General features: G+C 42.3%; 2 protein-coding genes and 1 long non-coding RNA gene across 6 annotated transcripts in view; all 3 read left to right on the top strand.

The window, feature by feature from the left end:
- The window catches only part of LOC115116283 (uncharacterized), a 4724-nt gene extending 1954 nt beyond the window's left edge, over positions 1 to 2770 (top strand). For all 4 annotated transcript variants that reach the window (XM_029644755.2, XM_029644756.2, XM_029644757.2 and 1 more), the window contains exons 2-4: positions 121 to 206; positions 1223 to 1431; positions 1739 to 2770. In XM_029644755.2, coding sequence (XP_029500615.1) covers positions 121 to 206; positions 1223 to 1431; positions 1739 to 2425 — 982 coding nt within the window. In that variant the 3' untranslated portion in view covers positions 2426 to 2770. The remainder of the gene's footprint in view (positions 1 to 120; positions 207 to 1222; positions 1432 to 1738) is intronic.
- An 8547-nt stretch (positions 2771 to 11317) lies between these two features.
- Positions 11318 to 17147, top strand: LOC135559892 (G-protein coupled receptor 4-like). Its single transcript, XM_065000775.1, has 4 exons — positions 11318 to 12006; positions 12510 to 12722; positions 13776 to 13993; positions 15969 to 17147. The coding sequence occupies exons 2-4, from the start codon at positions 12545 to 12547 to the stop codon at positions 16509 to 16511; spliced, it is 939 nt and encodes a 312-aa protein (XP_064856847.1). The 5' UTR covers positions 11318 to 12006; positions 12510 to 12544; the 3' UTR covers positions 16512 to 17147.
- Positions 17148 to 18193: 1046 nt separating this feature from the next.
- Positions 18194 to 19161, top strand: LOC135559891 (uncharacterized). Its single transcript, XR_010458583.1, has 2 exons — positions 18194 to 18528; positions 18779 to 19161. It is a non-coding gene; the product is annotated as an uncharacterized LOC135559891 (long non-coding RNA).
- Positions 19162 to 27245: the final 8084 nt, after the last annotated feature.

The raw sequence follows: 27245 nt of genomic DNA, 5'->3' as shown, positions 1-27245 counted from the left end.
CTCTCCCTCTCCCTGACCTCCCTCCCCCTCCCCCTCTTCCTCTCCCTCTCCTGACCTCCCTCTTCCTCTCCCTCTCCTGACCTTCCTCCTCTCCCTCTGTCTTTTCCCTTCCTCCATCAGGATGTCATCTCTTCCCCGACCTCGTCATGTGATCTGGGAGACAGAGGAGCTGGTGGCCTACCTCCACCCCCAGCCCTGGACCCCAGGTAAATTCATCTTATTTACGACAATACCTAACTCTGGTCCAGGGCCCGGTTTCCCAAAAGCATCTTAAGACTAAAAGTTCATCGTTAGAACTTTCGTAGAAGCGTCGTTAAATATCCAAGCTGTTTCGCTAAACCATCGCTATTAACGCTGCACTTGAAAACGCTCGTAATCTAAAGCCTGCCTCAGACCACTCGTAGAACAGCGTCGTTAGATGCTTTGTTTGCCCTCCTGTGTCACTTAACATACAGAATCTAAACTAAACATGGATCAACCATGTGATTCTATCTCTACGACCACTGATAACTTTTGTTCTGAAGTTGACTACTAAGAGGAAGTTGCCAATGTCTTTGCAGTTGATACAAACAAGCCACGTAGACAAAGATAGCCTACTGTTTATAGCATATGTGTTTTCAATCAATATGAGACAATATACCCACAGGAAAGTATAATTCCATCATCCTTTCAGAGCGCATGTAGTGTATTCAGATTCCTATCACCTGAAGCATGCATGTAAACATGTGCAAGAGCTCGGCAAGTATGCATGTGTCTCGTGCATGTGTTTTTTTATCTCGTGCGCATGCTTCAGGTGATGGGAATCTAAATGCACTACCTGCGCTTTGAAAGGTTGATGGAATTCTACTTTCCTGTGGGTATATTGTCTCATATACCGATCAAAAAGACCAACCACACAGACCACAAGTAAAGTACATTCAAATATAATTGTAATTTTATTCAACGTTCTGTCTTGTTGAAGTTGTGAGAGGAAACCGTCCTGATTCAAACGCTCATTTCTGCCCAACGTAGAATTCAATGTAATTCATCGTCAGGATCCCAGCCAAGCAACACACCTCACGTCAATCCATTGCTTTTATATTTTATAAGTCAGTTGCTACGCAACCACTGAACATGTACAGTGAACTGTGCAATCCTTCTATAGTATACTATCATCCTCTATAGTGCACTGCATAGGGAATAGGGACAATCTTTATCTTCATATATGGAATATCAATCACAGGCACTACCATCCTGGAGCCAAAGACCCCCAGGGGCCCAGATGAGGAACCAAGCCCAGCGCAGGGCAGTCTCTTCAGGCTGGGTGAGGGAGCCTACCTGAGGTTGCTGCTGGGGGCCAGGGAGGTGGGGGCCCTGCTGTGTGAGAGGCTGGGGGTGAAGAGATGTGCCTTGGTCTGCAGACCCCACCCAGACAGTAACAGTCCACCCCAGGTCTGTTGAGTTTGTACTCTACACTCTTCTTTTCTACTTTACTATTATTCAACTCTATTCTACTTTACTCTTTTCTATTTTATTCTACTCTTTTAAATCCTGCTCTCTACTTTACTCTTATTCTATTCTGCTATTTTCTATTTTACTCTTCTATTTTGTCTCATTTAGTTTTGAATAAAAACTGACAATGTAATGTTTTTTCTTCATCAACATAAATTATATTTGTTTAGATGGCACCATAATTCTGTCCTCCTTTTTAGTATGAACAGGTAGCCTGGTAATAGTCCTTGTTGTTATTGACTCACAGATCCGGGTGCTGCCGCTACACGGCCTTGACAGCGAGTGGCGCCCCCACCTGGCGGGAGATGAGCACTACACCCACCACGACCCCGGCTACGTCACCTCTAAAAGCGGCCCTCGCTGGACTGACACGTCCCTCCAGGAGATCCAGGCTGAGATCCGGGCCCAGCTCCCTTCCCCCAATGCCCTACCAAACCTCACCTTCCTGGGGGAAGACCCATCGCACCCCGGCCTCTTCTCCCGGATCGTCCGTGGAGAGGAGCAGCAGTGGAGGGTGTGGGAGGATGAGGGACACGTGGCATTCCTCACCCCCTTCCCCAACTCCCCTGGCCTCACCGTACTGGTCCCCCGTCGACCGCTGACCTCGGATATATTTAGACTTGAAGAGGCAGATTATACGAGTTTGGTACTGGCAACCCAGAAGGTGGCCAGGGTTTTGGAAGAGGGTCTCGGAGCGTGGGGGGTGGGGTTGATATTCGAGGGGTTTGAGATTGACTACGCTCATGCTAAATTGATACCTCTGCTCTCTCCGCCCTCCTCTCACCAGGTTGATGGAGGCTCCACCACCACCACTGGCTCTCTACCTCCTCAGGCCCAGTTTAGTGCCACCTATCCTGGGTTTGTGACCTCGGAGGATGGCCCTGAGGCCAGCCTGGAGTGTTTGAAGGAGTTACAGGCCAAAATCACACAGTAATGATAATGTAATGTATTGACATGTTATGAAATATGTAATTGCATATTATGAAGGATCTGAAACTGGGTGACTATAGTATTGATGTATTGCACTTGACTCCATACATTCCAATTGCATTATTGGTTGACTTGGTAATGTGATTCATGTACATACTGATTTGGTACCAAATTCTGTAGATGTGACTGTTTCTGTCATTTTATTATGAACTTGAAATAGGACAACAATCAAGAGCTTTATTTGATAAACCTGGTACTGTAAGGGTTTTAGATATATCCTTTGAGAAGTACTTAACAGTAGCATGGAAAAATACATGATTGTTTGATCAAAATAAACATGTGATTTCTATGTTTTGAAAAGTTTATTTTCAGATGTTATTTCCAAGAGCACAACAGGCTGAGAAAGATAAATTGTAACATTGTCAAATGTTACAATACATATGTCATTACTCATTATCCCTCTAATTGTATTAAATTAGTAACAACCATGAAACCAAGCACCTTCATATAGGGCTAGTTCACTCAAATTACAAAATGAAGTACTGGATTCCTTCAAAGGTTTACATTTGAAGCAGGGGCCAGATAGACACCTTGTACAGACAGTTTTTTTTTTTTTCTTACCCGGTAAGCAATGTAATTTAGTGAACTATCCATTTAATCATTATATTCCATATGCTTCAGTCATATCATTGATTCATCATCACCCAGCGTTCAAATATGTTTTGCAGGATCTATTTACAGAGTTCAGCACTCGCAACACATCTACATATTCCCCTAACGAGGTCTTAAGCTCTCTGCCTAACAAGGCTTCTAATTGGTCCCTCAGTGTTTCAATTAAGAGGTTGAATTAATGAGCAGTTAAGTGGTTAATTAGTGGGTTATAAACAGGGCATTACCCGAGGCTATTGTTATACAAAGACTGAGGCCACATCTCAATACTATTTCCATGGTTACTAGAGAAACAAAGACTGGGGCTTCATTTCAATACTATTTCCATGGTTACTAGAGAAACAGAAAGATGGTTAAGGATAGGATTGAGGGAGGGGAAGCTGATCCTAGATCTTTACCTAGGGGAAACTTCAACCCGGCGCATGGCTTCATTTCAATACTGTCATGGCTTCATTTCGATACTGTCATGGCTTCCTTTCTTTCAGTGCCCCAAACAGGTGAAAGGGCTTAAAAGACATGTCATCCTTTGACAACAAACATGATCTTGAAGGCAATATTATTAGGGTCTCGTTCATTAATGAACACATCTAAACTTTTTGCAACTGAAAACTTAAGGAAGCGTTTCTTATTGGACAAGTTCATGATAGTAGTTTTTTTGTTTGTCCTCTTTCTTCCGTTTGGTGCTTAATAAACATGACACTGGTCTACCTCCCGATAACAACCCAGGATTGTAAAGAGACAGGATTTCTCTACACTTCTATCACAGTCTTAGGAAGGGAAGACGGCGTGTAACTCTGAGCACCGGGGAAACGCTGACACGGCAGCCTGGGCAGTTTCCTGGTCCGGATGAGAGAACACAGAGGCTGAATGAAACTGCTCATAGAGAGCACCGAGACCACGCAGGTCAGTGGTGAGTAGGCCTGCAACGTTTTGATATAGAACCTTAACACAAAGTCAACCGGGCGTTGAATGTAGTGAATGCTAATCAACACAAAAACAGCACTTTTTAAAGGCCTGCTTTTTTGATTGGGTGGAGCTCCTGTCTGCCTGGACCTGATTGGCTCAGGGACTTAAGGACCAGTATGTTGCAGTTTGAGGTGATCGCCATGGCAATGACGAGGCTCATGATGACCATCCACTTGCTTTAGGCATTCGCGAACTTCAGCGTGAGGCAGTATGAAGCGGCTAGGGAAACTTGGGCTTCTTGATTTTCAGAAAGAACAGTGGGTGAAACACGGAGAGGAAGCTGTCCACACATAGACAACATAGCAACAGAGGCCCGCTGAGATCAGGTGATCAGGTCATTTCACATGCCATGGAATGTATTCATCTTTGGTGAAAGTTCCGGTAGGGTGTAAAGAGAGAGAGACAGAGCGTGTGTGTGTCTCCTAGTGTGTGTGTGTTTACCCAGGAGGGAGCATAGAAACAGAGCGTGGCCTGGGACACCCAGGACGGGAACCATGGCGACCGAGAGGAGGATGTAGTGGGTGTAATGGTCGAAGGCAACTTCTTCTGTGGTGTTGTAGGAGGAATGGCTGGAATTGAGGGTCAGGATGTCCATGGTGATGATGAGGACTCCTTATAATGCTGTCTCTGGGAGTAGAGATGGGTCAGGTTGTCCTTGGTGATGATGAGGACTCCTTATAATGCTGTCTCTGGGAGTAGAGATGGGTCAGGTTGTCCTTGGTGATGATGAGGACTCCTTATAATGTTGTCTCTGGGAGTAGAGATGGGTCAGGTTGTCCTTGGTGATGATGAGGACTCCTTATAATGATGAGGACTCCTTATAATGTTGTCTCTGGGAGTAGAGATGGGTCACTGTCTCTGGGAGTAGAGATGGGTCAGGTTGTCCTCTGGGAGTAGAGATGGGTCAGGTTGTCCTTGGTGATGATGAGGACTCCTTATAATGTTGTCTCTGGGAGTAGAGATGGGTCAGGTTGTCCTGATGGTGATGATGAGGACTCCTTATAATGTTGTCTCTGGGAGTAGAGATGGGTCAGGTTGTCCTTTATAATGGTGATGGGTCAGGTGGTGATGAGGACTCCTTATAATGTTGTCTCTGGGAGTAGAGATGGGTCAGGTTGTCCTTGGTGATGATGATGAGGACTCCTTATAATGTTGTCTCTGGGAGTAGAGATGGGTCAGGTTGTCCTGGGAGTGGTGATGTCCTTGGTGATGAGAGGACTCCTTATAATGTTGTCTCTGGGAGTAGAGATGGGTCAGGTTGTCCTTGGTGATGATGAGGACTCCTTATAATGTTGTCTCTGGGAGTAGAGATGGGTCAGGTTGTCCTTGGTGATGATGAGGACTCCTTATAATGCTGTCTCTGGGAGTAGGATGGAGATGGGTCAGTCAGGTTGTCCTTGATGATGATGAGGACTCCTTATAATGTTGTCTCTGGGAGTAGAGATGGGTCAGGTTGTCCTTGGTGATGATGAGGACTCCTTATAATGCTGTCTCTGGGAGTAGAGATGGGTCAGGTTGTCCTTGGTGATGATGAGGACTCCTTATAATGTTGTCTCTGGGAGTAGAGATGGGTCAGGTTGTCCTTGGTGATGATGAGGACTCCTTATAATGTTGTCTCTGGGAGTAGAGATGGGTCAGGTTGTCCTTGGTGATGATGAGGACTCCTTATAATGCTGTCTCTGGGAGTAGAGATGGGTCAGGTTGTCCTTGGTGATGATGATGTTATAATGATCTCTGGGAGTAGAGATGGGTCTTGTCCTTGGTGATGAATGAGATGGGTCAGGTTGTCCTTGTTGTCTCTGGGAGTAGAGATGGGTCAGGTTGTCCTTGGTGATGGTGGTGATGCTGATGGTGATGAGGACTCCTTATAATGTTGTCTCTGGGAGTAGAGATGGGTCAGGTTGTCCTTGGTGATGATGAGGACTCCTTATAATGTTGTCTCTGGGAGTAGAGATGGGTCAGGTTGTCCTTGGTGATGATGGAGGACTCCTTATAATGTTGTCTCTGGGAGTAGAGATGGGTCAGGTTGTCCTTGGTGATGATGAGGACTCCTTATAATGCTGTCTCTGGGAGTAGAGATGGGTCAGGTTGTCCTTGGTGATGGTGGTGATGCTGATGGTGATGAGGACTCCTTATAATGTTGTCTCTGGGAGTAGAGATGGGTCAGGTTGTCCTTGGTGATGATGAGGACTCCTTATAATGCTGTCTCTGGGAGTAGAGATGGGTCAGGTTGTCCTTGGTGATGATGAGGACTCCTTATAATGTTGTCTCTGGGAGTAGAGATGGGTCAGGTTGTCCTTGGTGATGATGAGGACTCCTTATAATGTTGTCTCTGGGAGTAGAGATGGGTCAGGTTGTCCTTGGTGATGATGAGGACTCCTTATAATGCTGTCTCTGGGAGTAGAGATGGGTCAGGTTGTCCTTGGTGATGGTGGTGATGCTGATGGTGATGAGGACTCCTTATAATGTTGTCTCTGGGAGTAGAGATGGGTCAGGTTGTCCTTGGTGATGGTGGTGATGCTGATGGTGATGAGGACTCCTTATAATGCTGTCTCTGGGAGTAGAGATGGGTCAGGTTGTCCTTGGTGATGGTGGTGATGCTGATGGTGATGAGGACTCCTTATAATGCTGTCTCTGGGAGTAGAGATGGGTCAGGTTGTCCTTGGTGATGGTGGTGATGCTGATGGTGATGAGGACTCCTTATAATGCTGTCTCTGGGAGTAGAGATGGGTCAGGTTGTCCTTGGTGATGGTGGTGATGCTGATGGTGATGAGGACTCCTTATAATGCTGTCTCTGGGAGTAGAGATGGGTCAGGTTGTCCTTGGTGATGATGAGGACTCCTTATAATGTTGTCTCTGGGAGTAGAGATGGGTCAGGTTGTCCTTGGTGATGATGAGGACTCCTTATAATGCTGTCTCTGGGAGTAGAGATGGTCAGGTTGTCCTTGGTGATGGTGGTGATGCTGATGGTGATGAGGACTCCTTATAATGTTGTCTCTGGGAGTAGAGATGGGTCAGGTTGTCCTTGGTGATGGTGGTGATGCTGATGGTGATGAGGACTCCTTATAATGTTGTCTCTGGGAGTAGAGATGGGTCGGGTTGTCCTTGGTGATGGTGGTGATGCTGATGGTGATGAGGACTCCTTATAATGCTGTCTCTGGGAGTAGAGATGGGAATAGGTTTTGATGAAATAGAGTTTGAGCAGGGCTGGAGCAAAAGCCTGCAACCCAGTAGCTGCCCTGCTCTCTCTGTACACAGACCTATAGACCTACATCTGGTCATAAACAATGCCACCCCTGGCATTGTAATGGTGTTCCGATGTTCCATAACATTAGATTCTATCTATTCCAATCAGAGAGGAATCAGTTAGTTCCAAGAACTGGCGGATTTCAAATGACCCTCAAAACAAATCAAATTGTATTGGTTACATACACATATTTAGCAGATGTCATGGCAGGTGTAGCTCAGGCTTGTGTTCCTCATGTTTAGTATGATGTAATTTCCAAACCTGGATAAAACATGTCATAATGTATATATATACAGTTGAAGTCGGAAGTTTACATACACTTAGGTTGGAGTCATTAAAACTCGTTTTTCAACCACTCCACAAATTTCTTGTCAACGAACTATAGTTTTGGCAAGTCGGTTAGGACATCTACTTTGTGCATGACACAAGTCAGTTTTCCAACGATTGTTTACAGATTATTTCACTTATAATTAAAATCCAGTGGGTCAGAAGTTTACATACACTGAGTTGACTGTGTCTTTAAACAGCTTGGAAAATTATGTCATGGCTTTAGAAGCTTCTGATAGGCTAATTGGCATTTTATGTGTCAATTGGTGGTGTACCTGTGGATGTATTTCAAGGCCTATCTTTAAACTCAGTGCCTCTTTGCTTGACACCATGGGAAAATCAAAAGAAATCAGCCAAGACCTCAGATAAAAAAAATTGTAGACCTCCACAATTCTGGTTCATCCTTGGGAGCAATTTCCAAACGTCTGAAGGTACCACGTTCATCTGTACAAACAATAGTACGCAACTATAAACACCATGGGACCATGCAGCCATCATACTGCTCAGGAAGGAGACACGTTCTGTCTCCTAGAGATGAACGTACTTTGGTGCGAAAGGTGCAAATCAATCCCAGAACAACAGCAAAGGACCTTGTGAAGATGCTGGAGGAAACAGGTACCAAAGTATCTATATCCACAGTAAAACGAGTCCTGTATCGACATAACCTGAAAGGGCGCTCAGCAAGGAGGAAGCCACTACTCCAAAACTGCCATAAAAAGCCAGACTATGGTTTGCAACTGCACATGGGGACAAAGATCGTACTTTTTGGAGAAATGTCCTCTTGTCTGATGAAACAAAAATAGAACTGTTTGGCCATAATGACCATCGTTATGTTTGGAGGAAAAATTGGGAGGCTTGCAAGCCGAAGAACACCATCCCAACCGTGAAGCACGTGGGTGGCAGCATCATGTTGTGGGGCTGCTTTGCTGCAGGAGGGACTGGTGCACTTCACAAAATAGATGGCATCATGAGGATGGAAAATTATTTTGATATATTGATGCAACATCTCAAGGCATCAGTCAGGAAGTTAAAGCTTGGTCGCAAATGGGTCTTCCAAATGGACAATGACCCCAAGCATACTTCCAAAGTTGTGGCAAAATGGCTTAAGGACAACAGACTCAAGGTATTGCATCAGCCATCACAAAGCCCTGACCTCAATCCTATAGAAAATGTGTGGGCAGAACTGAAAAAGCTTTTGTGAGCAAGGAGGCCTACAAACTTGACTCAGTTACACCAGCTCTGTCAGGAGGAATGGGCCAAAATTCACTCAACTTATTGTGGGAAGCTAGTGGACGGCTACCCAAAACGTTTGACCCAAGATAAACAATTTAAAGGCAATGCTACCAAATACTAATTGAGTGCATGTAAACTTCTGACCCACTGGGAATGTGATGAAATAAATAAAAGCTGAAATAAATAATTATCTCTACTATTTTTCTGACATTTCACCTTCTTAAAATGAAGTGGTGATCCTAACTGACCTAAAACAGGGAATTTGGATTAAAAGGATTAAATGTCAGGAATTGTGAAAAACTTAGTTTAAATATATTTTGCAAAGGTGTATGTAAACTTATGACTTCAACTGACCAAATTTTGGACACACCTATATTGTAAAAATAATAGTAAAGTGATTTTACATGGTAGAATCATAGTGAAGACATTAAAACTATGAAATAACACATATGGAATCATGTAGTAACCAAAAAAGTGTTAAACTAATCTAAATATATTTTATATCTGAGATTCTACAAAGTAGCCACCCTTTGCCTTGATGACAGTTTTGCACTCTCTTGGCATTCTCTCAAAAAAATGTAACCTTTATTTAACTAGGCAAGTCAGTTTAGAAAAAATTCTTATTTAAAATTACAGCCTACCGGGGAACAGTGGGTTAACTGCCTTGTTCAGGGGCAGAATGCCAGATTTTTACCTTGGGGATTCGATCCAGCAACCTTTCGGTTACTGGCCCAACTCTCTAACCACTAGGTTACCTGCCCCTACGATTGTTCCGTTTGGCCGGGCGGCCAGCTCTAGGAGGTGATCTTCAGTGCTGCAGAAATGTTTTGGTCTGTGCCTCGACACAATCCTGTCTCTGAGCTCTACGGACAATTTCTTTGACCTCATGGCTTGGTTTTTGCTCTGACATGCACTGTCAATTGTGGGACCTTATATAGACAGGTGTGTGCCTTTCCAAATCATGTCCAATCAATTGATTTTACCACAGGTGGACTCCAATCAAGTTGTGGAAACACTCAAGGATGATCAGTAGAATGAGGATGCACCTGAACTCAATTTCGAGTCTCACAGCAAAGGGTCTGAATACTTATGTAAATAAGGTATTTCTGTTTTTTTATTTTATACATTTGCACAGATTTGTCATTATGGGGTATTGTGTGTAGACTGCTGACGTATATTTATTTTGTAATCCATTTTAGAATAAGGCTGTAATGTAACAAAATGTGGAAAAAGTCAAGGGGTTTGAATACCTTCCGAAGGCAATGTATATATGTATATAATATATATATTACATATATATATATATATATTAAGAATAACTGAGAATCAATATGTAGCCATAGTCTAGTGACTGTAAAAAGGCAATGGATCAATACCCAATAACCCATTCAGGCCACACACTTCACAGTACACGACAGGCCCTGTTCCAGAGTGTAGAACGGTGAGTAAACATCATGTGAAGTGTAGCTGCCTGTAATATGCCACTGTAAGGGACAGATCAAAATGCACTCGGGGAGTGTCGTCAAACCTTTTAAAAAATATAGATTTTTACAAATATATTTTACTGGGCACAAGGGAGGGTAGTACGTTTTGCCCCTGGTTTACATTTGCTCATCTACTTGTATTTTCTCTATAAACAATGGGTTGACTTACTTTTGATATTAACCTAATAAAGTTTAGAAACGTTTGTGAAGGTTTGCTATGGTGTGGCTATTATTAAGCTTTAGCTACTGCAGGTCAATTTGAGGTGAGGTGAGGTGTGTGTGTGTGTGTGTGTGTGTGTGTGTGTGTGTGTGTGTGTGTGTGTGTGTGTGTGTTGACTGGTTGAGAACTAAATGCCCTAAAGGCATCATTCTTCTGCTAACCTGTGTCTACCCTACAAGACAACCTGAGCCTTGTCTGCAAGATCTTGCGTTGTATTTCTCATGTCTCTGGTGCTACTGTTGACTTGCATCACCTGTTGACAGTGTGGAGGGCCTAGTCTACTTGGCCCTCTAAGTTGCATCAGAGAGAGAATATTACATTGTAAGACAGCCAAGACGCATCCCTACTCACTATATAGTCCACTAGTTTTGACCAGAGCCATATGGCCCTATGTAGGGAATAGGGTGCCATTTCGGACACAGGCTTAGTGTATGGACACCATGTTGTTCATCACATCTATCCAACTCTACACCCCACCCCTACCTTTGAGTCATTTCCCGAAACATAATCACGATACCCCTTTCATAGGCACCGCCCATCCTGTTCAGTGCCATCAACCAATCACGACCTTCCGTTGCGGCTGCGCCAAAGAGAGGCCATAATGTTGAGGTTGTCGAGGTTCCCCAGATTGGTCGTATCCATAAGTGTCATCCTCCTACTGTCTCTCTCTCCCTCCCTACCTCTCTCTCTCCCAGGAGACTGTCTTTATTAAGCATTGGCCCCTGTGAGACGGTGACATATGGAGTAAGGGTCCGGTTTGGCATACAGCTTGGCTTCTGGGGGCCAACAGAGAGATAAAGAGCTCTGCTACGGAGGATAGGGAAGAGCTGTGGCTTTGCTACTTGGAGTCAGTTGGCGTGCTCGACTCGATAGTTTGTAATCAGTCATTGAGTCCAGGGTTAACTAGACATATAGATTGGAAACGGAAAACACACACTCACTGAAATTGTTTGTTCTACTGAGGGACTGAGACTGAAGGAAAAGATTGGAGGAGGGCCAGTGAAATAGTTTGTTCTACTGAGGGACTGAGACTGAAGGAAAAGATTGAAGGAGGACCAGTGAAATAGTTTGTTTTACTGAGGGACTGAGACTGAAGGAAAAGATTGGAGGAGGACCAGTGAAATAGTTTGTTTTACTGAGGGACTGAGACTGAAGGAAAAGATTGGAGGAGGACCAGTGAAATAGTTTGTTCTACTGAGGGACTGAGACTGAAGGAAAAGATTGGAGGAGGACCAGTGAAATAGTTTGTTCTACTGAGGGACTGAGACTGAAGGAAAAGATTGGAGGAGGACCAGTGAAATAGTTTGTTCTACTGAGGGACTGAGACTGAAGGAGAAGATTGGAGGAGGACCAGTGAAATAGTGTGTTCTACTGAGGGACTGAGACTGAAGGAGAAGATTGGAGGAGGACCAGTAGAGGGACGTATCATCTCTGTTGAGGTAGGTGAGACTTTGACTTTTTACTGTATTTGATAGCAATTTGTCCGTTTTATAAGTCGTAATATTGCTCAGAAGAAATGTAAGTGGCTATCTATTCGATTTGAACGAGTAATGCATTATGATAACAGATTTTTTAAGCATCAATTTTAATAGGTGCAGCAAGCGCAGTGAAATTATATAAGTGATTTTTTGACGTCAGCCAACAATATGGAGGGATTATTGTGGCAATTTATTTTGGTATGAAAATCCATTCATACAATAAACTGAACAGATCTGTAAATTATATAAAATACTTTTTATGACAACATGCAAAAGTTAATGTAGTGGAATATAATAGCTTGATGATAGAAGGCAGCAGGTCAAAGTCTGTTGGTCCTCAACTCTGTCATACACAATACAGATAAAATGATATACACTACAATTATATACAGCTATACAGTATATATTATATGCAATTATACATTTGTAACTCATGTCAATTGTTCCCTTTTCCTCCTGTTTAGATCCAAATCTCTTCTCCACTTTGACCCCACCTTCCATGGCGATGATTGCTAACTCCACGGGGATGACCTCCAATGACCTCTCCCTGAACTCAACGTCGACCCTTAGTCCGGAACCTTGGACCCCGCCTCCTTGGTACCAATTCCACGTCTGCTCCGTGGCCCCTTACGGATTCATCTTCTACTTTGGAGTCAAAGTCTTCAACCTGGCCATAGGTGTGATATACATGATATACTACATTACCCACAATGCTGTGGTAGTAGGTGTAGTAGAATGATATACTACATTAAACATAATGCTCTGGTTGTAGTTGTAGTAGGACGATGTATTACATTACCCATAATGCTCTGGGAGTAGGTGTAGTAGAATGTTGTTTATGATGAAAATGAAAATGTTACAGTTTGACACTTTCACGTAGTTGGAGTAATAACATGTTCAACTACTTAAGACATTGGCTGGAATCTAGGTTGTGCCTTTAGATTTAGCAAAAATGAACAACTAAGAAAGAAAGTTTCCCTTCTCTCATTGACTTCTCATACCCCAAACCCTGGCCTTGATCTGCTTGGTCTGCTTCCCGGAAGTCTTTCAATCTTCCGCCTTTTGGTTGAGAAACTATGTGGCAGCATGATGTACTACAGTACCCATAATGCTGTGGTAGTAAGTGTAGTAGCATGATGTACTACAGTACCCATAATGCTGTGGTAGTAAGTGTAGTAGCATGATGTACTACAGTACCCATAATGCTGTGGTAGTAAGTGTAGTAGCATGATGTACTACAGTACCCATAATGCTGTGGTAATAGGTGGAGTAGCATGATGTACTTCAGTACCCATAATGCTGTGGTAATAGGTGGAGTAGCATGATGTACTTCAGTACCCATAATGCTGTGGTAATAGGTGGAGTAGCATGATGTACTTCAGTACCCATAATAATGTGGTAGTAAGTGAAGTAGCGTGATATACTACAGTACCCATAATGCTGTGATAGTAGGTGTAGTAACATGATGTATCTTTTCACCAGAACCCTATGAAGTAGTGCTCTGTATAGAGGGCTCTGATCAAAAGTAGTGCACTATTCAGGGAATAGGGAAAGTAGGACACTATATAGGGAATGGGGGCCATTTTGGACTCAGCCTTGGTAAAGATATTCCTGTCACTAACACAGTGGTGTCCCTACTGTCTATGGGGTCTGGTCAAAAGTAGTGCACGACATAGGGAATAGGGTGCCATTTGGGACGCAGACTAACACAGTCCTTATTGATGGAACAGGCACACCCTGCAATATACTGGTCCTGTGGCAGATCTCCAGCAGGAAAAGTGACTCGTCCACGTCTGACATCTTCATCTTTAATCTGGCTTTAATGGACACCTACTTCTGCCTCATGGGGCCCATAGACATGGTCAACAGGCTGGTCCTGGACAACCAAGGCATCTGGTACTTCCAACGCTTTGCCTACGGGGTCAAAGACACAGGACCCCTCTTCCTGGTGGGTAGATAATAAGGCCTAGGTAGTTATGTTATATAGACCTGGGTTATGTTATAATCTGGGTTATGTTATAATCTGGATTATGTTATCTTGTCCTGGGTTATATTATACTGTGGGTTATGTTATATAGACCTGGGTTATGTTATAATCTGGGTTATGTTATATAGACCTGGGTCATATTATAATTTGGGTTATGATATAATCTGGGTTATGTTATATAGACCTTGGTTATGTTATATAGACCTGGGATATGTTATAATCTGGGTTACGTTATAATCTTATGTTATATAGTTATGTTATATAGACCTGGGTTATATTATAATGTGGGTTATGTTATATAGACCTGGGTTATATTATAATATGGGTTATGTTACATAGACATGGGTTATATTATAATGTGGGTTATGTTATATAGACCTGGGATATGTTATAATCTGGGTTACGTTATAATCTTATGTTATATAGTTATGTTATATAGACATGGGTTATATTATAATGTGGGTTATGTTATCTTGTCCTGGGTTATATTATACTGTGGGTTATGTTATATAGACCTGGGTTATATTATACTGTGGGTTATGTTATATAGACCTGGGTTATATTATACTGTGGGTTATGTTATATAGACCTGGGTTATATTATACTGTGGGTTATGTTATATAGACCTGGGTTATATTATAATGTGGGTTATGTTATATAGACCTGGGTTATATTATAATGTGGGTTATGTTATATAGACCTGGGTTATATTATACTGTGGGTTATGTTACATAGACCTGGGTTATATTATAATATAGGCTATGTTTAAACCTGGATAGTTCATCCAATGCTTTGCCTACGGGGTCAAATCACCGCACCACTATTCTTGGTGGGTAGAAAATCTCAAATCTAAACATGACTGTGTAGATCTGAAAAGATTGGTTTGTGAATTAAATGACCTTACAACTGTAGATTTTGATGAGGGAACTTGTGACATTAGGGTCTTTAAAATACATTGTATGGAACATTATATATTTTTTCTTGGTGTAACGACTTTCTTCTGTGGAAGAAGGAGAGGACCAAAGCGCAGCGTGGTTAGTGTTCATCATGTTTAATAAAGACGATAAACGTGAACACTACAAAATAGAAAACAACAAATGTGAAAAAAACAAAACAGTTCTGTCTGGTGCAGACACACGAAGACAGAGACAATCACCCACAAAACCCAACACAAAACAGGCTACCTAAATATGGTTCCCAATCAGAGATAATGACTAACACCTGCCTCTGATTGAGAACCATATCAGGCCAAACATAGAAACGGGAAAACTAGACACACAACATAGAATGTCCACTCAGTTTACATCCTGACCAACACTAAAACAAAAAAGAACAAAAGAACTATGGTCAGAACGTGACACTTGGGTCACGTTATAATCTGGGTTATGTTATATAGACCTGGTTTATTATGTTATGGTCTGGGTTATGTTCATATTATATTCTGGGTTATATTATAATGTGGGTTAGACCTAATCCCTCTCCATCTATCCCCTCCCAGATGTGTATTTGTCTAGATCTGGGTGGTTATGTTATAATAATCTGCGTCAGGTAGCCTAGCAGTTAAGAGCAATGGACCAGTAACCAAAAGATCGCTGGTTTGAATCCCTGAGCAGACTAGGTGAAAAATCTGTCAGTGTCCTTGAGCAAGGCACTTAACCCTAAATGATCCTGCAAGTCTCTCTGGATAAGAGCATCTGCTAAATTACTCAAATGTAAATGTAAACAACTGCTATAGTTTGGGTCATATTTGAATCTGGGTTATGTTATAATCTGGGTTATTTTATGATGTTCATTCTTTTGTAGTCTGGGTTATATTATAATCTGGGTTATGTTATAATCTGGGTCATGTTATAATCATAATTATGTTATAATCTGGGTTATATATTGAAGTGGGTTATATTATAATCTGAGTTATATTCCATCTCTCTCCTCCCAGGTGTGTATCTGTCTGGACCGCTACGTGGCCGTGGTCCATCCGGTGCTGTTCACCGGTATCCGTGACAACAAGATCCGCGTTGGTGTCTCTGTGGTAACCTGGGCCCTCATCCTGGCCTACAGCCTCACAAAGAGCATCCTGGGAGTCATGTCTGTCAACGAGGTGTTCAGCGGCCTCATCCTCTTCGCCTTCGCCCTCATGATCTACTGTAACCTCTCCATCATATGGGTCCTACGCCGCTCCGTAGCCGGGAAGGAGGTGATGCACCCCGTGAAGAAGAAGGCCTTCAAAATGGTGCTGGTCATCTTGGGTATAATCTTCGTCAACTACCTTCCTCCTGTGGCTCTTGTTCCGTTCTTCTCCTACTACACGTTCGTCCAGTTCCGCTGTCAGGTGACTATCAGTGTGTTCGCCATCATGGATCTGAGTTGTAGTATGGAGCCACTTCTGTATTTGACCAAGATGGACAGGCCTGCGTGTGTACCTGGCTGGTGCTGTGCGGGGGAGAGCTCGGCCAAGAAACCCTACGAGGTTAAAGTGTGATGGGGCTCATCACTATCCTGCCAAGTTACAAAGTCAGAAGGCCCAATCATTTCTACGATTCCTCTTCTTAAACTCTGATTTTAAACCTTAACTTGAACCGAACCTTAATCACACTGCTAACCGTATGCCTAACCCTAACCTTAAATTAAGACCAAAAATAACATTTCTGTTGGCAGACATTTTTACGATAAAGCCAATTCTGACTTTGCAGCTTGGCCATCTACTGGGAACCACGTGATGAGGGAGAGAAGAAGAGGCTGGTGGGTGGAGCTATACGAGGATGGGTTCATTGTAATGGCTGGAATGGAATAAATGGAATGGACCATGTGTTTCATGTGCGTGATTCTGTTCCATTTATTCTATTCCAACCATTACAATGAGCCTGTCCTCCTATATCTCTGCCCACCAGCCTCCAGTGGGGTGACCATCTACCAACTACCAACTCCTGTCCTGGAGAGCCACTGCTGTGCAGGCTTTAGGTCCAGCCCTGCAGTACACATTATATTCAGCCTGCACAGTCCTGGCATGTCTTAAATTAGGTAGGCCGCAATACACACATTTAGATATATCACAGGGTAAATGTATTGTGTGTGGACATGTATACTGCTGTATTGCCAATAAATACTATTAATATTATTAATATGTATTATTATTATTATCATTAATAATTAATAATCATTTGTGATTTCCTAGAATGTGTTTGTTTATTTATTTATACTTCATTTTGGGCTCCCGAGTGTCGCAGCGGCATCTCAGTGCTTGAGGCGTCACTACAGACAGCCTGGCTCGAATGCAGGCTGTATCACAAACGGCCATAATTGGGAGTCCCATAGGGTGGCGCACAATTGGCCCAGCGTCGTCCGTGTTTGGCCGGTGTAAGCAGTCTTTGTAAATAAGAATTTGTTTTTAACTTACTTGCCTAGTTAAATAAAGTTTAATAAAAAAATATTTAAAAAATTCACCATAGTTGGCCCATAAGCAATGTCTCCCAGTGTAGATCTCCCATTTGGACCGGATCTGGCCTGTCTAATGCTTCACATTGCCAGTGTAGATCTCCCATTTAGACCGGATCTGGCCTGTCTAATGCTTCACATTGCCAGTGTAGATCTCCCATTTGGACCGGATCTGGCCTGTCTAATGCTTCACATTGCCAGTGTAGATCTCCCATTTGGACCGGATCTGGCCTGTCTAATGATTCACATTGCCAGTGTAGATCTCCCATTTGGACCAGATCTGGCCTGTCTAATGCTTCACATTGCCAGTGTAGATCTCCCATTTGGACCGGATCTGGCCTGTCTAATGCTTCACATTGCCAGTGTAGATCTCCCATTTGGACCGGATCTGGCCTGTCTAATGCTTCACATTGCCAGTGTAGATCTCCCATTTGGACCGGATCTGGCCTGTCTAATGCTTCACATTGCCAGTGTAGATCTCCCATTTGGACCGGATCTGGCCTGTCTAATGCTTCACATTGCCAGTGTAGATCTCCCATTTGGACCGGATCTGGCCTGTCTAATGCTTCACAGTGTACATGTAACTGCCAAAATAAAGGAAACACTTCAGTAAATAAGGGATACAAAGTATATTGAAAGCAGGTGCACCCCACCCAGGTGTGGTTCCTTAGTCAATTAAGCAATTTTGGCTACACTCTTAGAATAGGGGATCACAATGGAAACAAGTCTTTGACTTTTTGTTTGTATAATCTTGGGCAATTTTGGTACATGGATTGGTTGCCTGGTGTGGTTTCTTTATGTATTTTAAATAGTCAAATTACTATTATAAAAATATATGTGATAGAGCAATCTGATGCCCATCTGCAAACTCGATAACGTGTTGCGTAACCATTAGTTACAATGCAACGTCTGCAATGTATTCGGCCTGGAACCTTCTAGTACCGTGTCTCAGAGAGGAAGGAAATGACATAAGCCCTGACTACATTTAATATGTATACCACATACTTACTTCCTGTTTCCATACTGCCAGTAAGTTGTCTTACAAAGCCTCTCCACTTCGCTCGGTAAGTACACTTGATGATATCTTATAATATAGTGTTTGATAGTATGTTTTTAGTGATAAACAATACACTGAGTGTACAAAACAATAGGAGCACCTGCTGTTTCCATGACATAGACTGAACAGGTGAATCCAGGTGTCACTTGTGAAATCCACTTCAATAAGTGTAGATGAAGGGGAGGAGACGGGTTAAAGAAGGATTTTTAAGTCTTGAAAGAATTGAGACATGGCTTGTGTGTGTGTGTGCCATTCAGAGGGGGTGTGGTAGTAGGTGCCAGGCTCACCGGTTTGTGTCAAGAACTCCAATGCCTCTGGGGTTTTCACTCTCAACAGCTTCTTGTGTGTATCAAGAATGGCCCACCATCCAAAGGACATCCAGCAAACTTGACACAACTGTGGGGAGCATTGGAGTCAACATGGACCTGCATCCCTGTGGAACACTTTCGACACCTTGTAGTCCATGCCCCGACAAATGGAGGCTGTTCTGAGGGTAAAAAGGGGTGCAACTCAATATTAGGAAGGTGTTACTAATGTTTTCTACACTCTGTGTATATTCTGTTAATAATTGGATTCAATGCTACAGTCAAGATTGTACAAATTAAATGGATTTGAAGCAATAAATGAATAATTATGTGTATACAGTGCTATAGACAGATCTTACTTCGTTTGATGGATAAGGTGTAGTAATTCACCAGCTACAGTTGACTACCTTCATGTTGCTAAGACTGTAGGTTGGGAGATGCAACAATGGCCTTGAGAACAGCACAAAGTGTGTTGGTGGTCTTTCTCTGGTCTGTGGTAGGTACGGTCTCATTCATAACTTTTCAGGAATCATCTTTCTCCTATCCTTTGCTTTTCAATCTATAGACAATTGGTATATAACAATTCACAATAAGTAGTTTCCGAAGGTTTTTCCTGGTGTGCATTGTTCATTTCCCTGTTCATATTCATAGATGTCCCAAGCGGAACAAATATATTTAAATATACTTCAATTAATATATTTTATTATATTTAAGTATGTCTGTGACAAATATACCTAAGTATATTTAACATGATCTAAATTGGAGCAATTTTAAATAAATGTATTTTATTAGCATTAAGTATATTAGAATGAATTTAAAATGATCTAAATTGGGGCACATTTTTTGTACTTCAGTATATTCTTAGTATATTAGATAAAGAGCAAAACAAAAACTTTGAAAACACCTTAAGTACATTTTATGAACTGTACCAGTCAAAAGTTTGGACACCCCTACTCATTCAGGGGTTTTTCTTTATAGATTCTTCAAAGTAGCCACCATTTGCCTTGATGACAGCTTTGCACACTCTTGGAATTCTCTCCACCAGCTTCACCTGGACTAACTTTCCAACAGTATTGTAGGAGTTCCCACATACGCTGAGCACTTGTTGGCTGCTTTTCCTTCCCTCTGCAGTCCAACTCATCCCAAACAATCTCAATTGAGTTGAGGTCAGGTGATTGTGGAGGACAGGTCATCTGATGCAACACTCTATCACTCTGCTTCTTGGTCAAATAGACTTACACAGCCTGGAGGTGTGTTGGGTCATTGTCCTGTTGAGAAACAAATTATAGTCCCACTAAGCGCAAACCAGATGGGATGGCGTATCGCTGCAGAATGCTGTGGTAAACATGCTGGTTAAGTGTGCCTTGAATTCTAAATAAATCACAGACAGTGTCACTGGCAAGCACCCCACACCATCACACCTCCTCCATGCTTCACGGTGGGAACCACACATGTGGATAATCTGGTTATAATCCGTTCACGTACTCCGCGTCTAACAAAGACACGGTGGTTGGAACCAAAAATCTCAGATTTCAACTGGTCTAATGTCCATTGCTCATGTTTCTTGGCCCAAGCAAGTCTCTTCTTCTTATTGGTGTCCTTTAGTAGTGTTTTTTTGCAGCAATGCGACCATGAAGGCCTGATTCATGCAATTTCCTCTGAACAGTTGATGTTGAGATGTTACTTGAACTCTGTGAAACATTTTTTGGGGCTGAAATGTGTGAGGCTGGTTACTCTAATGAACTTATCCTCTGCAGCAGAGGTAACTCTGGGTCTTCATTTTCTGTGGCAGTCCTCATGAGAGCCAGTTTCATCATAACGCTTGATGGTTTTTGCGACTGCGCTTGAAGAAACTTTCAAAGATCTTGACATTTTCCGTATTGACTGACCTTCATGTCTTAAATTAATGATGGACTGTCATTTGTCTTTCCTTATTTGAGCAGTTCTTGCCATAATATGGACTTGGTCTTTTAACGAATACGTCTTTTAACGGGCTATCTTCTGTATACCACCCCTACCTTGTCACAACACAACTGATTAGCGCAAATGCATTAAGAAGGTAAGAAATTCCACAAATTAACTCTTAACAAGGCACACCTGTTAATTGAAATGCATTCCAGGTGACTACTTCATGAAGCTGGTTGAGAGAATACCAAGGCTGCGGTCCAAACCCTTAAAAAACACAATGATTCGCCAAGCAAGGGAAGTTTGCAACGTAAGCCCCTCAGCCCTTATTTTTAGTGGGCTTTATGAGTGTGCGATTATGTTCACTCCGGGGCCTGATACTCCCCATAATTCAATTTGCGACGATTGTACATCCGCTAAGAAAAGTCAGCGAAAACTTAAAAACAACATCAATGGAGAAGTCACCATACAAGTGTAAGTGAAATAGAATGCAAATAAGTTAGAAATGGTGCAACTAATGCACATGAAGGCCCAAACACGTGTGTTAAAATGTACATGTGTTTTTACTTGGTTCTTTTGGAAATGGTAGAAATAAAACATTTGGAAAACAGAAAGTAAAACACTGCTGCTCATGCTCCCAGGTGACATTTATTTACAATGTTTCCACCTTTAGGTCTTCATCAGGCATCCATATCCCAGGTGGGGGTGGAAGGTAACTATATATAGGAACAGTATTCTGTGACATCACTTCCTAAAACAGAAGGTAAAAAATGTATTAAAAAAATGTATAACAGTTTCACAATATTAACATTCAATGCATAGAGAGAGAATGTCACCAATATTTATAGTAATATACATACACATACAACATTCAATAAGGATTTTTTTTAAACACAAGAAGAATTAGAATGATTGAAACTATAAAAACATTTTCAAGTCAAACTCGTCATTAAGGCCAAGAGGAGACAGTGTGTTCAGCCTGTGAATCCAGAAAGATTCCCTTTGAAGAAGTTTCCTCTCAGTGTCCCCTCCCCTGTGTGACATCTTGACCATTTATATTCCAACGTATCTCAGAGAACTAATAGGAAGTCCAGTTTGTACAAAATGAGCAGCAACCAGATGTTTTGTCTCACCTGTCCGTATGTTGCTGCTGTGCTCACTGATCTGTGTCTTAAGGCTTCTATGGGTTTTCTCTATGTAAGACAGACCACAAGGACATTTCAACATGTAAATACATTGGTGGACATGCAAATAATCAGGCCCTTAATCTTAAACCTTTGTCCTGTGCGGTTGGTGGGTAAATGAGTTGCATTTGTATGTGAAGCTGCATTGGGCACATCGGCCACATTTGTGATTACCCTCTGGAACCTTGTTCAAAAACGTTCCCCTTTTCTCTGGTGGGTAATCAGATTTAACCACAATATCTCTCACGCTTGGGGGTCTTTTAAAAACCATACGTGGGGGATATTTAAAATAGGTTTCAATTGTGGGTCGGTATCAATAATGTGCCAGTGCTTCCTGATAATGTCCTTAAATGCCGTCCCCATTGGTGAGTATTGGATAAAGCAGGATGGAACACGTTCTGCTTTTTCTTTTACTTTTGGTTTTAGGCTTTCCAACTGTGTTAGTCCTTCAAAACGATCATTGGCAGTTTTACCCAATTGTCTTTGTACCCCCTTTCCTTAAATCTTTGTGTTGAGGTCCGTGGTCTGTTTCAGATAAGCAGCATCAGAGCTGCATATTCTTCTGATACGACTGAATTGACTGATAGTGAGATTTTTAATAAGTGGACGTGGATGAAAGCTGTCACCTCTAAGTATTTCTGTCTGTAGGTTTCCTATAGAGATCTGTAGAGAGGGATGTTTTGTCCTTAATAACCATCACACCAAGAAAACTGATTTGTGATAGGTCATAGTTAATGCTGAAGTGAAGGTGTTCATTCATAGAGTTTAGGTAAGCATGGAATTCCAAAAATTCTTCCTGGGTGCCTGTATAGTTCACAAAAATGTCATCCAAATATCTCAGAATTAGGAGAATATTGGAGAGAAAAGGGTTACGGTCTGGATTCAGCACCACCTGTTTTTCATACATACCTAGATACAGGTTAGTATAAATAGGAGCCATAGTGCTCCCCATCGCTGTCCCTTTGGTCTGGAGGAAGAAGTCTCCTCTGAAGAGACAATAGTTGGAGGGTAGTGCCAGTTCAGCCAAGTCCACCATACGATTGGTGCTGGGAAGAGCATTAGGGGGACGTTCATAGAGGTAGAACATGAGGGCCTCTTGGCTGCCCTGATGGGGGATGTTAGTATACAGGCTGGTAACATCAAAAGTACACAGAATAGAATTTTCAGGTGATAAATTGATAAAATCAATAGTCCCTAGTATACGTGGGGAGGGAGATCGCCCAGGGTTTCACAAAATGGTCTACAAAGGTAGAGATATTCTCTGTCAGAGATCCATTACGGCTCACAATAGGCCTGCCAGGTATAGGTAGTGTCATGCTCTTGTGAATTTTGGGTAGAGCGTATATGATAAGTGTGGTTGGGCAGTCAACTTTCATATACTCATATTCTGTCTTTGTAATTTCCCCTTCATTCAACTATTTTTACAATTTATCATGGATCAGAGACTTGAATTGATTAGTAGGGTCCTTTGGGAGTCTTCTGTCAAATTCATCATCTCTAAGTTGTCTCGGGAATTTCCTTTTCATAGTCTGTTGCATTTAGTATCACTATTGCACCTCATTTGTACATGTACGTAGGTATGGGCGAAGTGACTATGCATAGATAATAAACAGCAAGTACAAAACAAATGGAGGGGAGAGGCTTGTCAATGTAAATAGTCCAGTGGGCATTTGATTAATTGTTCAGCAGTCTTATGACTTGGGGGTAGAAGCTGTTAAGGAGCCTTTTGGTCCTCAACACCATCTCCGGTACCGCTTGCTGTGCGGTAGCAGAGAAAACAGTCTATGACTTGGGTGACTGGAGTCTCTGACAATTCTATGGACTTTTCTCTGACACTGCCTATTATATAGGTCCTGGATGGCATGAAGCTTGACCCCAGTGATATACTGGGCCATACGCATTACCCTCTGCATCGCCTTATGGTTAGATGCCGAGCAGTTGCCATACCAGGCGGTGATGCAACCGGTCAGGATGCTCTCGATGGTGCAGCTGTATAACTTTTTGTGGATCTGGGAACCCATGCCAAGTCTTTTAAGTCTCCTGAGGGGGAGAAGGTTTTGTCGTGCCCTCTTCATGACTGTCTTAGTGTGTTTGGACCATGATAGTTCATTGGTGATGTGGACACCAAGGAACTTGAAACTCTCGACCCGCTCCACTACAGCCCCGTCTATGTTAATGGGGGCCTGGTTGTCCTGCCTTTTCCTGTAGTCCACGATCAGTTCCTTTGTCTTGCTCACATGGAGAGAGAGGTTGTTGTCCTGGCACGACACTGCCAGTTCTCTGACCTCCTCCCTACAGGCTGTTTGTCGGTGATCAGGCCTATCACTGTTGTGTCGTCAGCAAACTTAACCTTGGGATAGGGGGCAGTATTGGGAAGTTTGGCTGAATGAGTTGCCCAATGTAAACTGCCTGTTACTCAGGCCCAGAAGCTAGGATATGCATATGCATGGATAGAAAACACTCGAACGTTTCCAAAACTGTTAAAATAATGTCTGTGAATATAACAGAATTGATATGGCAAGTAAAAACCTGAGGAAAATCAACCCAGGAAGTGTGATGTTTTTGATGTGAGTTGTTTTCATTGAAAGCCTATTGAATATCTAATGGGTTAGGGCCCAGATTGCAGTTCCTATGGCTTCCACTAGATGTCAACAGTCTTTAGACATTGTTTCCGGCTTGTTTTTTGAAAAATGAAGAATAATGAGACCTTTCTGTCAGGGGCCTGGGGAATCATGCAATACTGGTTTGTGCATGTAATTGTGTGCACGCCCTTTGTTGTTGAACTTTCTATTGAATACGCTATTGTCCGGTTGAAATATTATCGATTATTTAGACAATTGACAACCTGAGGATTAATTATAAACATCGTTTGACATGTTTCCATGAACTTTACCGGTACTATTAGGATGTATTCATCTGCATGGTTTGACCGCCTTTGAGCCAGTGGATTACTGAACAAAACGTGCCAACAAATCAAATCAAATCAAATTGATTTATATAGCCCTTCGTACATCAGCTGATATCTCAAAGTGCTGTACAGAAACCCAGCCTAAAACCCCAAACAGCAAGCAACAAAGTGTTTGGGATATAAAAAGGGACTTTATCGAACAAAAATTACCATTTATTATGTTGCTGGGACCCTTGTGATTGCAACCAGATGAAGATCTTCAAAGGTACGCAATTAATTTTATCGCTATTTCTGACTTTCGTGACTCCTCTACTTGGTTGGAAAATGTTTGTATGCTTTTCTAAGCGGTGCACTGTCCTCAGATAATCGCATGGTATGCTTTCACTGTAAAGCCTTTTTGAAATCTGACAAAGCGGCTGGATTAAGAGGAAGTTCATCTTTAAGCCAATGTATAACACTTATGAATGTTTATTATGATTATTTCTGTAATTTGAATTTGGCACACTGCAATTTCACTGGATGTTGTCGAGGTGGGTCGCTAGCGGCATGCCTAGCCTACAGCGGTTTTAACCACACACAGCAATGGTGTTGGTTAGGTGGCCTACTCCCTTCTCATGGTCTCTTTAGGGTTGGAAAAAAAAATAGATTAGTTGAAGGGCACACTTCAGGTCAGGATTTGATAAACCCTAAACTAATATAGAAAATATTGTTTTCAAGAATTAACTTATCTAAAATTTTAAACATGCAACAGCCCCCTTACAGTGTCTGGTACTGTCCCCTGAAGAAATATAATCATTCTCTATTGTACGTCTTCTGATGATTATTACATTAAATTACATTTAGAAAGGTCAAGTCAAATGTGAGTGTGTGTCTGTTTGCCTGCCTGTCAGTCAGTTGCTACTCAAACTACAGTCTACCTCAATCCGTAGTGCATTGCATGGCGATGAACTTGGCTGACTTCTTCCTGGCCTAAGCGATGGTCAGAAGACTGCACTGAGGGGTGAAGGACAGCAGGAGGATCTGATAGGTGCTCACCTCTCCTGTAATATATTGAGGGGAGACCACAATAGAAGTGTTTAATGGAGAATAAAGCATCTCTCATGATGATTGGATGTCAAATAAATCCTTGCCAATAGTTGAGAAGAGCTGCTGTTGCTAGGCGAGTCCCAGATCTGCAAGTCCACTCACCCACATCTACGAATCATAGACCAGGGGGTCAATCTGAAATTATAGAAAGGATTATCTGACGGAGATAATTCACCATCAGAGTAGGAGTGCTGATCTGGGATCAGGTTGACTCTGTCCATATAATACTAGTATTCATTATGATCTGATCTTTGGTAAATTCTTAGTCTGGATTGTTGTCTTGGGTCAAAATGAACCCTGTACATTTAAGAAATCTGATTATTAATGTTCCTAATACATGTAGAATACTTGTATCAGATGTTATAGATATATTTGACAATGCTGAGTTTGGTGGCCTAGTGGTTAGAGTATTGGGCCAGTAAACGAAAGGTTAATGGATTAAATCCCCGAGCTGACAAGGTAAAAATCGTTTGTTCTGCCCTGGAACAAAGCAGTTAACCCACTGTTCCCCAGGTGCCGAAAATGTTGATAAGGCAGCCCCCACCTCTCTGATTCAGAGGCTTTGGGAAATACCTAGTCAGTTGGACAACTGAATGCCTTCAACTGAAATGTGTCTTCCACATTTAACCCAACCCCTCTGAATCAGAGAGGTGCAGGGGGCTGCCATAATAAACATCCACATCTTCAGCGCTCAGGGTATTGTGGGTTAACTTCCTTGCTCAGGGGCAGAACGACAGATTTTTACGTTGTCAGCTCGGGGATTCAATCCAGTTACCTTTCAGTTACTGGCCCAATACTCTAACCACCTGCCGCCAATGTAGGAGCTCCCTAGGTGAGCCCTCCTTACCTTTACTCGACTCAGGTTTAGATATGCTGTCCATGTTCATGGATCTCTATTCTTGCCACAACTGAAAAAATATAAAAACCTCTAAATACATGTAGAGTTGAAGTCGGCAGTTTACATCCACTTAGATTGGAGTCATTAAAACTCGTTTTTCAGCCACTCCACACATTTCTTGTTAACAAACTATAGTTTTGGCAAGTCGGTTAGGACATCTACTTTGTGCATGACACAAGTCATTTTTCCAACAATTGTTTACAGACAGACTATTTCACTTATAATTCACTGTATCACAATTCCAGTGGGTCAGAAGTTTATATACACTAAGTTGACTGTGCCTTTAACAGCTTGGAAAATTCTAGAAAATTAGGTCATGGCTTTAGAAGCTTCTGATAGGCTAATTGACATCATTTGAGTCAATTGGAGGTGTACCTGTGGATGTATTTCAAGGCCTACCTACAGTAAGTACTGTACTCCATGTTCACCCATGACTGC

Source organism: Oncorhynchus nerka, linkage group LG15 (assembly GCF_034236695.1).
Source record: "Oncorhynchus nerka isolate Pitt River linkage group LG15, Oner_Uvic_2.0, whole genome shotgun sequence".
Classification (NCBI taxonomy): Eukaryota; Metazoa; Chordata; class Actinopteri; order Salmoniformes; family Salmonidae; genus Oncorhynchus; species Oncorhynchus nerka.
This window is presented reverse-complemented; position numbering and strand designations above follow the sequence as displayed.

What these genes read in the sequence shown, in the direction of transcription:
- LOC135559892 (XM_065000775.1), top strand. Translation starts at nt 12,545, where the DNA reads ATGGCGATGATTGCTAACTCCACGGGGATGACCTCCAATGACCTCTCC. An exon ending in AGTCTTCAACCTGGCCATAG is followed by an intron (nt 12,723 to 13,775) that starts GTGTGATATACA and finishes TTGATGGAACAG; the next exon opens with GCACACCCTGCAATATACTG. An exon ending in ACACAGGACCCCTCTTCCTG is followed by an intron (nt 13,994 to 15,968) that starts GTGGGTAGATAA and finishes CTCTCCTCCCAG; the next exon opens with GTGTGTATCTGTCTGGACCG.